The following is a 15,099-nucleotide window of genomic DNA, read 5'->3' on the forward strand; positions in this document are numbered from 1 at the left end:
TCTATCTATCTATCTCTTTTTGTATGTGGTTCATTATTGTTGAAGTTATGAATCTCGTCTGAAAGAGTGAGTGATAGATATCCCCCGTTCGACGGCATAGATACATACACACACGCGACGTTTTCCGATTTTTCTTCTTTTCAGAAGCCGAATCGCTGGTGCTTGTCGTCCTGAGGCAAGTGATGGAGGAAAAGTTGAACTGCAGCAATGTCGAGGTCGCATGTGTACGAACTTCAGATCGAAAGTACGTTAGCTAGTAGCTGCCGTGTTTCCTTGTATAGTTGTTCGTGTCACTTCATCTGTAGTTCAGCAATTGAGGGAGGGGGAGGTCATGAGTTGAGGTGAATATTTTCGTCTCCGGTGTTTCGTCCTTCGTACTTTCGAGGTTGTCTTTGATTCCTCGCCGTTTTTCTTCTTGTCTGACCTAAAGGAGGATTGGCTGACTCGAGTTGTGATTGAAGAGACGAAGCGGAAAGGAGTCAAAACAGCGTCTCGCCTGGGCCAATACAATCAGGAGTTCCTTTGCTAGTTATTTCATCTGCGGTAGATATGACGCATGCACCCGCCTTATCACATATCCAACTAAATCACCTCGTCCCTATTTGGAGCTTCGTTGATTCATCTGTATGCATGTTTGGAGGCGTGCATATCTGTTGCCCTCTAATAAGTGTACGCGTACGAGATGGGAACATATTCTGTGTTCAGATCTATTAATGCTTCCCCTAAAGACAGTTAGAAAGTAGAACGTCTTCGCTTCAAGACCTATCTTGCAAGGTCCCTATGATTCTTCTGTTCGCTTCAGCGGTGAGGGGGTTTCCTTTCCTCTAGTATAAGACATGATCCACACCGTGTACATACACTACGTATAGGCGCTCTTGTAACATCGGCTATCATGCGAGGGTTGAGCGGGCGAGTCAGTCACTTGAGTTGGCACATATATCCACTACATCGTTTATGGAGGAACTTACCTTGCATGCGTGCGTGCATCATACGTAGCTGTACGTACACCTTTACGACTTTGGCGTAGTGCCTGCAGTTCCTAGTCCAAATCTGTTCAGTCAAGGATCTAGTAGCTCCGGAACAGCAGACAGAATGAAGATGCCCTGGAGTGAGTATGTTCGCAGAGGTTATCTTTCGAGCCATCTTGGGATCGTATATTTGATCGGCTTTGTTTTTGTATGGACAGGTATCATCAGTACACATCTGAAGAGCTTCAGGCCTTGATTGATCGCTTACCTCCTCCTACTATTCCCACTGCGACGGATCTTTCGTCTTCTGCTTAATACGTTTCTTCTGCTTGATATCTGTCTCTCTGTCTATGAGATCCATCAAGCATACTTCCTGGGAGGGTGCGGCTTTCCTGTCGCTTCCTCAAGTATTGCTCACAACATCAAAGTCAGAGGTAGAGAGATATATAGATCGAATAGCACAATCGAAAGGGTTGGTTGATGAAAGATAAAGGCTTTCTGACATTGGTGTAGCTTCAGCGAAGGGACTCATCCATCCATCGTCTTGCTAGGTAATACCACGTACACATCTGTACACGTATGAGAGGAAGAGAGAGGGATTTGCATGCATGCTTGCATGCACACGGGGGCGACGGAATGGTCGGAGAAAAAGCCAAAGAGATACAAGGGGGGGACCGGAAGAGGAGAAGTTTGTCTCTCTACGTACTTTGTTGATGTTTTTTCAATGTGATTGAAAATGAAAGATAAGAGTGACCACTATATCTCTCCCGTACACAGTGATATGCTCTGACGCCCACGTGTTTTGTGTATAAGTCTCCTACACGGGACATTGTTAATGCCGGGAACTTCATCCCTCATTGTTTATGAAGAACCATACATGGAAGCCTGCAGCTGGATGATGGTCTTCTAACTTTCTCTCTCAATCACTTCCAGTTGTCGATTGTAAAGAGAAGTCTCTGTGCACGTCGGGCAGTTTCGTTGTGTCTTTCTTACTGTCATACGGCTGGAGAAAAAAGAGAGGCTTCTTTTCCCTCTGTGTGGAGAGTATGATGTACCCATTTCTCTCTCTCTCCTTCACCGTATTTGAAGGAAAGGCTTCCATGTACTGACTGACTGAATCGCCGCACCTGCTAACGCTCCAACCAAGCCATTCTTCCCTGTTGGCGCGAATCTGCTCCATTCATATGAGAGAGTGGCTTCAATAAGCTCTTCAACGAGAACCGACTAAGAGAATGGTCTCATGACAGCCTTTTTCTTTCGCGTCTTCTACAGTAGCTTTTGAGCTTGAGCTGTGCAAGTCGTACAAGTAACAGCGACGGAGGTCAAAATTAGTACATCCGCCGTTGCACGTGGACAACCGTGGTAACAGGAAGCGAGAGCCTCAGAGACACGAGAAAACTATATGGAGGTCTCCATATGATTCCTCCTGTCTTTCCAAAGAATACACACAAACTGTCTCTATCTCCTTGCGGTGCACGCACAGACGTGTTAGGTTTCACCGGAGGAAGCACCGCTGCCACATGGTTTCCTTCTTTTCCGGTTGTTCAATCAGGGCTCGTGCTGCGACAGAATCCATCCTATCTATCATCGTGATACTTGAATCTCCATCATCAGCATGATTCCTATGACGTGTATGGGTACAGCTCCCGGATGCAAAAGTTGCAGACAGAACTACTCAGTTTTTCCACTATCCCGTCCTTGCTAACTCCTCACTCCGAGTGAGCGGGAGAACACGTGTACACGATGGTCTCCCTCGCGGAGATGTCCTACCACTACTCGTGCTACTACATCAATTCAAATCTCCAGAACGATCAAAGAAGAGGAGATTCCTCCTGTATAACAAAGCGCGAACGGGGGGGCTTCATCATAGCCATGTTCGCAACTGTACGCACGTATACGTCCATCCAGTGGGTCATGCAATTTCCCGACGCCAGAAAAACAACCCATCACCATTATCTCAAAAAAGAAGGGAGCCCTTCCCGGATCGAACATGGAATATCACTGTCCACTGACAAACAACACGATCGTCACAGGTTAAGCACCGCAGAGGAAAGAAGAAAGCGAAGGAACAATCACTAAATCCACCCATGATCGTACCGTCCTTGGCAAACACAATGGCCTTTAAGACACACGGAACTCAGTCACCACCAACCACCTGCCAATCCACTCATCCATCCATCCATGAATTCATTCACTCAACTCTGGTATCATTGAGCTCCGCGGGCGTTGTTTCTTCACACACAGCACCGATCTATCTATCCGTGCACATGGGCTTGTTAGTTATTTTCCATCTTTCCCCCCCCCTCATTATCAGAGACAGAAAGAGGGAGAGACACGCATACGCATAGTACACGGTCAGAAACCGATAGTGAGTACTAATGTACTACTGTCCTCTCTGTACCTGCTGTCGGAACAATGAAGGGGTGGAGAAAACTGTACATACACCACCACAATACAAGTGACTCTACCTACTACTGCGCTCGTAACCGTACATCTGCATCTCAGGGTCTTCCCCATGAAACAACGAGCGCATGCAGGCATGCTTGTTTTTCGCACTTGATTCAAATAAGAGACAATCCCGTCAGGTACTTCACATGTGTTCACAGCCTACTTCACCCGGAAAACTCCAGTGCTTCTACTGATCTATACCAACGACAACAACGGACTGACTTGACCTGATTGAATGTGAATGCGCGCATGCACCAACCTCCATCAAAGAAATGAAAACCCATTTCTTCACCATGTTCAAGGAAATCTAAACTGCTTCTCAAGACTACTATAACACACAATGCAACAACAGACAGGCCCCGTGCCCCCTCCCCTTTTCAACTTCCCAGACGAATTGTCGGCCGAAAAGAAGAGTTCTTGGGCGTTTCGAGGGTGCTTCTGGTGGAAAAATACAGATAAGGTACATCCTCTTCAAACACCTTTCACCTCGGGGTTTCCACGCGTAACTGACTAGTAGCCCATCGCCACCGCGAGGAACGCGCGATGTAGAGACATCACAAGTTCTCGTATCCGTCGTGGCACACCCGCCTATTGTTATATCTCATCTCTCCACTCCACATGCAAAAACCGAGAAAACATGTGAAGTGCTGTCTCATTCACACTTCCGGTTTCTACGAAGACGGTATACACGAAACGAACCATCTGAACATTCGCATGCGAGAAGTGACTCCTTTTGCGTCACGCTGAATTAGAAAATAGTTGTTTGAGGGTAGAAAGCGCTTGGTGCACTTCTCCGGACTCACACGGTGATACAAAGAAAAATACCTCTGCAACTACATGCATGCCTCTATGTCGATGGGGGGACAATCATAAGGAAAAGAAACCCTCTACAAGGCCGACGAACTCCACTTGTGTTGAAAGAAAGAAACGGGCAACCCTTCTGCTCCCCGTTACCCCTCAAAATGACACCACAGGGAGCTAGTTTAGTAGATGACAGGCCGACGCCTTCGCCTCGGCCTACCCCGGTAAGAAACACGACAATCGAGTTACTCCCCGGCCTGTCATGATGTCCCACGCAATGCCCTAAAAACAGAGTTATATTTATTGCTTGTATACCTAGTAGTATCCATCTCCATACCTATATATATATATACACACATCAACACCTTTCTTTCCTTACCCCCCCCCTACTGCCTGTGACACACTTCCGTATATCTACTATGATTCTCTTCTTGCCTTCCCCTCAACATCACAGAAACTCCCCGCCTACCGATTCTTCAAGTCCGGCGGGTCCTTCACTGCCCTCTTCCCGAGCTCTGCCTTTCGTCCGGGATACACCGAAGTCCGTACAGTGGAAACCTTGTGATCAATTTTGCCCACCGACGACAGAGACAGAAGTACGATGGAAGGGCGACAGCATTCGTCCTGACGAGAGAGGAAAAGTTAAGAAAGGTCTCGATTACAGGTAGTACATCATCTATCCTCAGTCGAGATAGATCGTACAGACGACACATAGAGACAGAGAGACAAGGTAGACAGATACAGGAAAACACACAGAGTGTCGTTAACTGATGATTTCGCCTTTCACACCTATCCATGTAAGTATAGATCAAGAACGTCTAGAGAAGAGCCACTCGCTATGTGTCCTATCAGTACCACACCGGAGGAAGAAAGACACAAGAAGGGCTTGACAGGAATGGAGTCGCGCGTCACCCTACAACATTCTCATTCACACGAGGTGAATCAGAACGCGTCGTGAAGAATACGCTTGGGTATACACCCTTCACTCCTGTAAAAATGTATATACACGTGTATATATATATACACACAAGTATCCTCCGCACCGCTGAGACGACTTCCCAGACTACCTAGGAGGAGAATAACGTACCCCGGAAAGAAAAAAGCGAAACAGACGATTGCGCGCAACATGCCGAAAGAAGGTCAACTCACTCATGCTAGCCTACCTATCTCTTCGACATTGTTCGCTCCTGTACACATAGTGATTCATACGTCGCTCCTCAGTCCGAGGCGACGTAAAGAAAAGACGATCAGGACGGAACTCATACTAAGGAAAGTGAGTGTACGTGCGACGCGTACAGAGCAACGCGCTGCCGAGCCCAGTGCAGGTCATCATTACCATACTCCACTATAGACTCCCTTCTATAACAGAGCGCGCTGAACAGAAGAGCAAAGAGTGCCTTCACCGGCATCTACTACTAGTAGGAATCGTCACCATCCACAGTCGCCCTGTTGAACAACATGAACTCACAGCACCACTACTGATTGTTGCTCGGTCAGTAGCTTGACCTCCTCGGTCGTATACTACCGCTGTCTATGTTTCTACGATCCGGCTGGACCGGCTAGAAAACGTTTATCTACGAACGAGCTACGGATATCGAATGCACACGCGAAACGACGAGACACTGTACACAAAAGAAAGAAAAGCGTGGAGAAAAGATCGTCCCTCATCATCTCCCGCCTGTACCGATCAATACTCATGTATCTGAGTAGCATATGGAACAAGTTTTCTCAACTGACACTGCTGGTACGCCACGGGCATGGTCCGTTGACAAAAAAGATAGATTGATAGAAAAACGAAGAAGGAGGCCCATTGTTCTGTATCACTCTTACTCCCGCTCTCCTTCCATCTCTCGCGCTAGCCCGGTCCCCCAGTCACTCAACCTCCTTCATTCCTTTTTCTCAGTAAGAGAAACAAGCATAATCTGGGATCTTCAGCCAAAAAGCTGAGAAGATGGCCTGCCTGGTTAAACCCTCATTCGATCGAAGGATGAGAAGCAAGCTAGAAAGGAACCGATTCAGTCCACCTCAAACAACGTAGAAGAAAGCAAGACTGAAACATGCCTGTCATATAGGCGATGAGGAAAGAGGTAGAAGGGAGGGGCGGGAGGGAAAGAAAAAAGAAGTGAAGTGCGGGGCTTAGCTGCACGTACAGTGCGACTCGCTTACAGATATCTTCTTCCTCCTTCTGTTTCGTGTGTCAAAGGTTACATCGTCCCCCTGCGTTTGGTCGCACTTCAGTCTCGTTCACACACGAGAATGGCGATGTTGATACTGTTGAAGATGAACGAGACTGCTCTCGTCAGCAACAAAAGAAAAAATATGTTGATACCACCGGTGCCTAGATGTATATTCATATATATATATCAATAATCGCGAAGAATAGACGACGACCAACTCCATCTCGCCCACAGGACAGCCAACGACAGACATCATCACATTACTGCTATGGACAAAATGAGAAGACGATAAAGAAGCCTTCCTCTTTAGGAATAAACTTTCGCCTAGAGAAAACATACACTTTTCTCTTTGTAGAGAGAGACATGCACACGCTATAACCAGACTGATAGCTGACAAGTAACGCCACGGGGAGGGTAGGCTGGCGGGAGGGGGACGAGCGAGAGACCGAGAGGGCGGCTGTTCGCTCGGTCATTTCATTTCGTCACTCTCATCTTCATTACTCTCTCTACTCTCATCATTCACGAGTTTCTCTTTCACTACATGAAGAGTAGAGTAGCAGTAGGGCTTGAGGTACCAGCTGCCCTTCCGATATCACTACAGGGGAGGGATCGACTCCACCATGAGAAGTCGGTACGGATCGAAGAAGCGATAAGAGCGAGCATTTTTATGCCTTCCTATCTCTCATCTACTGAGGGATCGAGTGATACACGGATCGATATTGGGAAGACATACAATTAGACCCATACAAGAGCAGCACAATATACAAGTCAGCGACTCTCTCCTGTCATCATTATCATCCATATGAAAAACAACACCAACAACGAATATTACAAACCGGAAGAGCCAACCGAATCAAATCTGCCTGCTCTCCCTCTTCCTGCTCTTTCAACTTCATTCCTTTCCCACCGTCTCGACTGTAACCCCGCTCCCGCATTCTCTCACCCGCCAAGATCACATACACAAAAACCAAGAAGAGAAACAAAACAAAACTGAAGCGAGGAGGGAAAGGCAGGGAGAGAGAGGTGAAAGCTCAACATTCGTAGGTGTCAGTCACTGCGTCGCTGTAGTACGATGACATACCGTGTCATTGTATGAATGAGAGGGAAGCCATACATCAACACACTGGGCGCGGCGCGCCCCTTCTACCCCCTCACCCGTCCTCGCTACGTACGCAGTCGTTCCCCTGATAGACACGGTTCTAAGGCGACAGCAGCAAAGGTGAAAGGGGCACCTTTGAGCTGCCCCACTGTCACGTTAGAAGGAGAAAAGGACGAAAAACTGCACAGCAGCGTGACACACCACCTCTCTGTGTGTGATATAGACACTAGGGTTACACCCGTCAAAGGGAGAAAGGAAGACAGGTTCTTCTATCCTTTGAGTTTATCCACGAATGACTCGGGAAAAGTACGATGTAGACAGAACGTATACTGTCTAGAGATTTAAGGTACGAGAAGGTTCTGTTTAGCAACGAGACGACTGCGTGTTTGAACCTGCGTCCAATCAATATCTGTAAAACACATTCGGATCTGTTCTCCCTGAAAGAAAAAAGAAGAGAAGAAAGAAAAGACGACAGAACAACAAACCTTTGAAAAGTATGACTACTACTAGGGTAACATCAAGACCCCGAAACAAAAAAAAACATTCGAAACCTTTCCCCACGGGAGGAGGGACAGGGGTACCTACTCCACCGCGATGTAGGCAAGAGGAGCTACTGACAACGCGAGACAAACCAAGAACAAACTGTCTACGCACTGTAGTAGTACACCCTGGTGCTCGTCGTTAACCTCGACGACCACCAGACGGGTCCCACACAGAAGGACACCTGGCAACGGCGGAGATCATGAACATAACACGTCGGAGAAAGAGCTGATTCGGGCTGACAAATAACTTGAGAAAGAGACGTAGGTAAACCTGTCCATATCATTATCATCATCATCATGCCACTACGACTGTGCTCACCAGGAAACTGCTGTTGAAAACTCCCTCCCTCCCGCGTCTAGCCAACTAGCTAGCTGGCTACAGTTCGAGACCACTCCCCGCCCAGCTGAACTGTCCATCCACTTCCTTCCTTTCCTCCGCTGAGAATGTTTCGCTCACCAAGTTTCCAGAAGCAAGAAAGAGTAGCGCCCATTCTCCTCGATCCTTCCTCTCAATACTTGTATCTATTTGAACAGAATACCAATCTCCGAATCGTATGAAGAACCTAGTAGTATATTTCGGATGTAGATCGATAGTGAAAGGATTGAGAAGTAGAGAAATGGATCCTAAACAAGCACTCAACCCCCCCGTAAGTAAAGCCTTCTCATCACGAAACCAGAACCAATGACCATATCGAAGGACAAAATACCGAGCACTCCATCGAGGCCTGTTTAACCAGCTGTTCTTATCTGTGGTCGGCGCTGTATGCACGTGACCTGCAAGAGAAACGGACAACATGTTAAGAAGTATGTCCATCACCACCAACACCTCTATGTGACGGCCTCCCTTCTGCTGAAGCGAAGGATAGAATCACAGGACTGAACAGGCTACAAACAAGAATAGAGAGCAACAAGGACACATACAGTGATTCCGCTTTCTCTTGGTGCGTACAAGCTATGAAAGAATGACAAGAAATTCATTCTCTACTATCTGTCTTCTGTCGTCTCTATGAACACGAAAAAAAGAAACCCCAATAGTAGACGTCTTATGCACGAACAAACATCCCGTTCCCATTCTTAGCCTTGCCCTACTCTGTCCGGTACTGAGGTCACTCGCTAGAATACAACATAAACAGTGAGCCAGCAGCTTCCTTGGTTAACGAGTTGAAATTGATACTAAGGCTCTTGTAATCAAGCGATCTAAACAGCGACATACAACACATCCTTCATAACCCGCTGCTAGACTAAAGAAGATGAGGCACGCACACCCGTCCCACACGTCTATCTATCTCTATCTTTTTACAGACACAATCTTCAACGGCAAGCCAACTGACCCCCCTTCGTACTCTAGGATTCCCCTTGTATACGAGAATGAGGTAAAACAGCTGATATCCCTTCTCCCTGGAAAGGACGAGTTCGCTTGCTAGCCCAGAGCTTAGGAAAACTTCAACCTACTATGGCCGATCCATACGAACGTATTTGTCATACACGAGCGATTGAATATCTATATTCCTTCTACACATGCACATACATCTGACACAGACGGCCGTAAGCAGGGAGCAGATGAATCCTCGAGTGATGTCCGAGGAAAGAATGAACCCTAAACCCTAAAGCTCCGTACCATATAGGTGAATCCCGTATTGAAACATCATCTACGCTGTTAGACAATGACATATGGACTATGTATGATACGCCTTACGTCCTTGATGCCTGCTCTGTATGTATATGTATAGTGTACGCACGCGTGAGGGGTATGCTTTTCAGAGGTCAGCAGGGCGAGTTTGAAGGACTTCGTTGTACGAACCTGCATAAGCCGGGAGTCTCGCAATCTCAAGAAGGCCTTTGATATCATCCAAATACAGAGACTTGTATCGAATGACAAGCCTCATATCCGATGCTGTTAGATTTGTGACTTTGAACTGTTTCATGACGAGCCTATGCATCGTCTGACGAGAGAATTTCTCTGTCTTTCCTCTCCTCACCGTTCCTCCTTTTCGACTACTACTACTAGCAGCACCAGTCTGAGGTGTTACGACTCCTCCCCCTTTACTGTCAGTACTATTTCCGGCAGCGGTGTTGACCTGATTTGTATTCTCAGTCGTCCGTGGGTCGTTGTTGTCCTTATCTGACGGAGGCTGCTTTGCCTCCCCACTCTGTTGCTCAGGTACCGCCTTCAACCCATTGTCTCTAGTGTGATCATGATGATGGTGATGAAGAAGCCGACCTGCAGAATCTCCAGCTAAGACTCCTAGAGCTTTCTCTCCTTTATCGAACATCTCTCGGACTGCAGAGGCTGTCTTCACAACAATTGCAGGAGCACGAGAACGACAGATTTCTGTACGGAGTCCATCATAGCTTAGCTTCCCTTCTGAGCATCTATCATCTTCTACCACACTTGGAACGCGTTGAAGAGAATCAAGAAGGAAGCTCCCTCGAGGCAGGGTTATTCCACAAGTAAGAAGTTGGCCGGCGATTGTCGGATGCCGAGGAACATCATCACCTTCAGTTGCCCCAGACATGACAATATGCTCCTCTGATAAGACACCTCTATGAGGAGGACAAACAGGTTCAGAGACATTTGATGGAATACTTCTCCATTCAATATTCGTATCTGTTTGAGCCATGTGCTGAAGCCTCGGCAAAAGTCTTGGCGTAGATGGTGGTGGCGGTGTCGGCGGCGAGCGCGATGCTGTCGCTGCTCCTTCTGTTCGTGACCCCCCTTCACCATCATATCTCTCCTGCTGTGTCTCTTGGAGAGAAGAACCGGAGGAAGAAGACGGTCTCTGATCCATGCTAGGAAAGTTGCCAAGTCCATCTTTCTTTGTATGTCGTAAGGAAAGAGAGCGAGATGACAATGATGATACGTCGTCTTTCCCCTTGCCTTCGTCCTTGGAATGACTTCCCCTATGATTGTCATCTTGAGATTCTCGACTACCTTTCTTCAACTGATTCTCTTCCCCCGCATCTTCTTCAACAATCACCATAGCATCAGGAAGAAAACCTATATCACCTCCATCCCCCTCATCCATCCGTTCAGTAGATATAGCCGTGGTCCCAGTACCACCGCCGTTGCTGTCAGCTACGCTACGTTCTTGCCGACCATGATGAGGATGACGTCTACCTCCTGGTGTCGGTAAGAAGAGATGTTTTTTCTGACCACCTTCAGGTGTCGCAGGCGCAGAAGTGATTCGACGAGGTGGCTCACTAGAAAATGGGTTCGACCACTGTAGGATCGAAGTCCTTCCTGCTGTTCGTCTTTCTCCTCCCCCTCCACAAGATAATTGCTTTCTGAATTTCCTCTTTGAACATGAACCACCCTCATCTTTCTTCTCATCTGAACTCTCCTTCAAATGATGTCCAGATGGAGGTCTACAATGTCCTTCTTCTTTGTGGCCTGTCCCTACCATCATACTGCTACGACCACCTCCATCCCGGTCACCTTCCTCTTCCGTCAAGCGATCCTCTTCATCGTCGTGATCTTCTTCTCGGGGTCTTCCGAGACCCGGAGCTGACTTTGAACGAGAGAAACCGCCTCCTGCTGGTCTATGTGGTTTGAAGATATTCCTGAAAAACTTGTGAGGTGTACGACTTCCAAGCCCTCCCCGAAGAGAGAACGCCCACGCTAGTTTACTCTTTCCTGGTACAGCTGCACTAGCTTGACTTGCTGTCAAAATACTATCTTGATCTCTTCTTTGATGAAGTTCTTGTGGAGGCGCTGTCTTCATTCTCTTTAAAACGACGGCACTAGGCTGAGATGCGTTCGCAGAAGATGAAGAAGATAACCCCATCGTATGTGACTGACGATAGGGAGGCAACCACATGTCAGACGGACACCGTCCTACTTCTCCTTCTGACTGGGAGCTTTGAGCGAGAAGGCCGGTTGGTGCCACGGTCGTCGTTGTAGTGATTGTAGTACTAGGATGGCTCTTCATCATCGTATCCGAAGAATTCTTAGGACTCTTCTTCTTAGCCAAACCAAACGAGGGTACACGCTTGAGAAGAGGAGGAGGAGTAGCTGGAGCAGATGCGGTACTCCGGGCTGCAGTTATCTTCTCAGCTGTTGTCATGAGCCGTGATCCGTCATCGGTTAACCGGTTAGTCGCGTTGCCTTCAGATGCTGCATAAGCATCACTCAGTTGGCGTGGGTCGCTCGCTACTGTTGTGTTCGTCCAACTCCTACCGCTGCTACACCCATCAGCACTGAAAGGAAAAGGTACACATGGCCTCATTCCACCCTCAGAACCCTCTTGAGAAGAGACACGACCTAAAGGCGAACGGGGGGATGAGAACCTATTGGAAGGTGACTGCTGATTCACATTCATATCAACGCTACTACCACGGGCCCACCGAGTAGACACGTGATCATCACACAAATGGGGTCTATTCTCTTGGCTTCTACACGCTCGTGGAGACACCCTGCGGATATCTTCTAACGTTTCAGCATGCCCGTATGACGGCTGCGATTGAAATGAGCTTTTTTTCCCTGTCCGTGTCGAGGTAGAATCTTCACTTTTCATCTCTTGAAGTCGTCCGGCATCGGCCGTCCCTCCTCCACCTTGATGGTACATTTTCTCAATCGATGGAATTGACGTAATCGGCGCTGCCTTCGCTGCCCTCATAAAGCAATGAGAAAGAGAGAGCCCTGGTTCTGAAGTAGAAGAAGAGCTGTCTCCACCCTCCGAGTGGGACTGCGCTGTAGCAAGAATAGTCGGAGTAGAGGTAGCAGAAGTAGGAATCCTTCGGTGGTTGGTCTCGTTTAACGGGAAGAAATCTACGGCAAGAGGATCTGCAATTGTATTATGCAACGAAATCGACGACAACTGATCACCAAAGTGACCCAATCCAGACGACATAGAAGCAGGACTCTCCAATTCTTCACCTACGGGAGGGGAACCTGCTGAAGTCGTAGACGTTGAACCCATATCGAGAGGATAAAGAGGTACTGATGAAAAGAATGAGGAATCCGACTGAATAGGAAGGGAAGACGAACGAGAAGGGACTTCTGAACCCCTCATATTCGCCGCCTCCTCCGCCTCTTCCTTCATGTTGTAGAGTTTTATGTTCTCCAAGGGAGATACAGAACCGTCTTTCCTGGGTATACCCATGGGTGTCTCCGGGGTAGAAGACGACTCATCACATGTTGGTGGACTCTTCGTAGAAGAACCGGAGTTACCCTCCTGAAGCGGGGGCGGCGTAGCGAAGAGATCCTTCTCACAGATAGAAGGCATAGACCTTAACGTCCTGAAGGATGCCTTATCCATCTCGAGTCCCACTGAACGAGTATCCGGGGAGAAAGCCATATTCATTGATGCAACGCTTCTTCTTTCGACCGCAAAGCTGGGGGTGACACATACTAGTACCCCTTCTCGCTGTTCGCTACCAAGTCTGCTGTGTGAAAGAAGACGAAATAGCAGGCTTGAGAGCTACACAAGAAGACAAAAGAAACCGGAGGAACCACCGGACAACACGGAAAGAGTTGAAGTCTCTCAGACGGCGTCATGAGAAAAAAACGAGCTTTTCTTGTCTCCACCACTGGGGAAACATGCAGAAACATGCGGTTGTGGAAAACTTGACTGCGGAGGACTGAGGAAGTGAAGTATGAAGCGAAACCTACAGCACCTTGCGGAGAATAGCATCCAGCTACGACGCTGCCGGCGGCGTCCCTTCATGGACGCAAAGAGACTCTCTCGGTAGACACGGTCCTCTCAAATGGGACTCGGATACTGCTACTATTGAGAGAAGAAAACTTCACTCAGTATTACTGAGAGAGAGGGGTGAGTCGTTCACATGTATGCATCGGGGGGGGGAGCGGTGGCCAGCCAAAGAAACGGGTAAGCCCTGGTCCGGCGGAGGTTGACCTTCCGGAACAAGCTTCCCAAATGGACAAGTAGAAAGAGATACTCCCTCGCTTCTTTGCATAGCCGTCTTCTTTTCTTCGCTGTCGTCGGGAAAAGCAGGATCGCTCGCTCCGCTGCCTCAAAGTCAGAACAACCGCGCTACAACTTCTCCCACTCTACCTCGTTCATCAGCATAGCAGACATGCTCATCACCACAGATCCTCCTTGCCTTCTAGAAGAGTCCCGGAAGTTCAAACGCGGCAGCAAGCAGGAATGATGAAAAAAAGAAAAAGAAAAAAGAACGACTTCGTTTCCCCCTCGAGTCCATGATACGTACTACTCGACTGAGATTGCCCAGGACCTGGTCTTCGACGGAGGCAGAAGAAAAAAAGAAGAACCGATCACCAGAAAAAGAGGGAGACGAAGAAAAGTCAATGATGAGACGGCCACTGAAAAGAAAAAAAGGACTTCGCATGCTGGCAGGGAGATCCTGCCGGCCAGGAAAATTTCGCGGAACCTACTTACGGCCTACCCAACTGGTAGTTACGAGCCGCCGGTGCAGGAGCCGAGAAAAAGAGAGACACAGCCCCGGTCACCCCAGTTCTTTCCTGATCACCCGGGGTGACTATTCTTTCTCTGTAACTGCTCCCGTGGGACGCATTCCGAAGGTAGCCGCGCTCTTTTGACTTCAAGTGGCCAGACGTCGATACAGCCCCCTCTGTTGGCCGGACCCGCCAACTGTTGGCTGAAGGGGGACGGACTGCAAGACTGCTCCTCTCCCCAGGTGGGAGAAACACGAACAGCCTCCGCGTATACTACAGGGCTGTATGCGGCGGCAAAAAACCATCGTCTGCATGCCAGTGGTTATCGCCAGCCACCCCTTTCATCAAGCCTGCTCTTCCCCCATCGGTGTTTTCATCGCTATACCCGCACCCTGACCGGCACGTTTTTGGGGGAAAATGGAATAGTCAGGCCAGTTCCATTTGGACGGGCACGGTACGCGGGTCATATAGATACAAGGCACCATTGAGGGCAAGAAGAGATCCGGTCTGCGTGTTGCTCTCCCGGCTGTTGAGACGATGATCAACACTCGACACAGTACGCCGGCAGAACGCACATAAAAAAGTGTCAGGCAGAGAAGGGCCCTTGGGAAGCGACACCAGACGAGCACACTCTGTGCTGCAGATACACCCACAGCGCACATCCTGTGCTGTACATACACCTGAATGG

General features: G+C 48.4%; 2 protein-coding genes across 2 annotated transcripts in view; one reads left to right on the forward strand and one right to left on the reverse strand.

Moving 5' to 3' along the window:
* The window catches only part of CSUI_001477 (proteasome subunit alpha type), an 8,064-nt gene extending 6,079 nt beyond the window's left edge, over window positions 1–1,985 (forward strand). The window contains exons 6-7 of the mRNA XM_068061683.1: window positions 145–244; window positions 1,187–1,985. Coding sequence (XP_067926339.1) covers window positions 145–244; window positions 1,187–1,283 — 197 coding nt within the window. The 3' untranslated portion in view covers window positions 1,284–1,985. The remainder of the gene's footprint in view (window positions 1–144; window positions 245–1,186) is intronic.
* Window positions 1,986–2,895: 910 nt separating this feature from the next.
* CSUI_001478 (uncharacterized protein) lies at window positions 2,896–14,601 on the reverse strand. Its single transcript, XM_068061684.1, has 3 exons — window positions 9,837–14,601; window positions 8,493–8,809; window positions 2,896–7,930 (listed from the first exon to the last, which is right to left on the reverse strand). The coding sequence occupies exons 1-3, from the start codon at window positions 13,336–13,338 to the stop codon at window positions 7,835–7,837; spliced, it is 3,915 nt and encodes a 1,304-aa protein (XP_067926340.1). The 5' UTR covers window positions 13,339–14,601; the 3' UTR covers window positions 2,896–7,834.
* Between the last annotated feature and the right edge of the window lie 498 nt (window positions 14,602–15,099).

This window comes from Cystoisospora suis, assembly GCF_002600585.1.
Source record: "Cystoisospora suis strain Wien I chromosome Unknown contig_585, whole genome shotgun sequence".
Classification (NCBI taxonomy): domain Eukaryota; phylum Apicomplexa; class Conoidasida; order Eucoccidiorida; family Sarcocystidae; genus Cystoisospora; species Cystoisospora suis.

Bases quoted from the DNA above. Each gene is read 5' to 3' on its own strand.
- CSUI_001478 (XM_068061684.1), bottom strand. From the start codon at position 13,338: ATGAATATGGCTTTCTCCCCGGATACTCGTTCAGTGGGACTCGAGATG. The intron at 8,810-9,836 runs GTTCGTACAACG...TTTCTCTTGCAG, and splicing joins GAGACTCCCGGCTTATGCAG to GTCACGTGCATACAGCGCCG. The intron at 7,931-8,492 runs GTGAGCGAAACA...TTTTTCTTTCAG, and splicing joins TTCTTGCTTCTGGAAACTTG to GGAGAACAGATCCGAATGTG.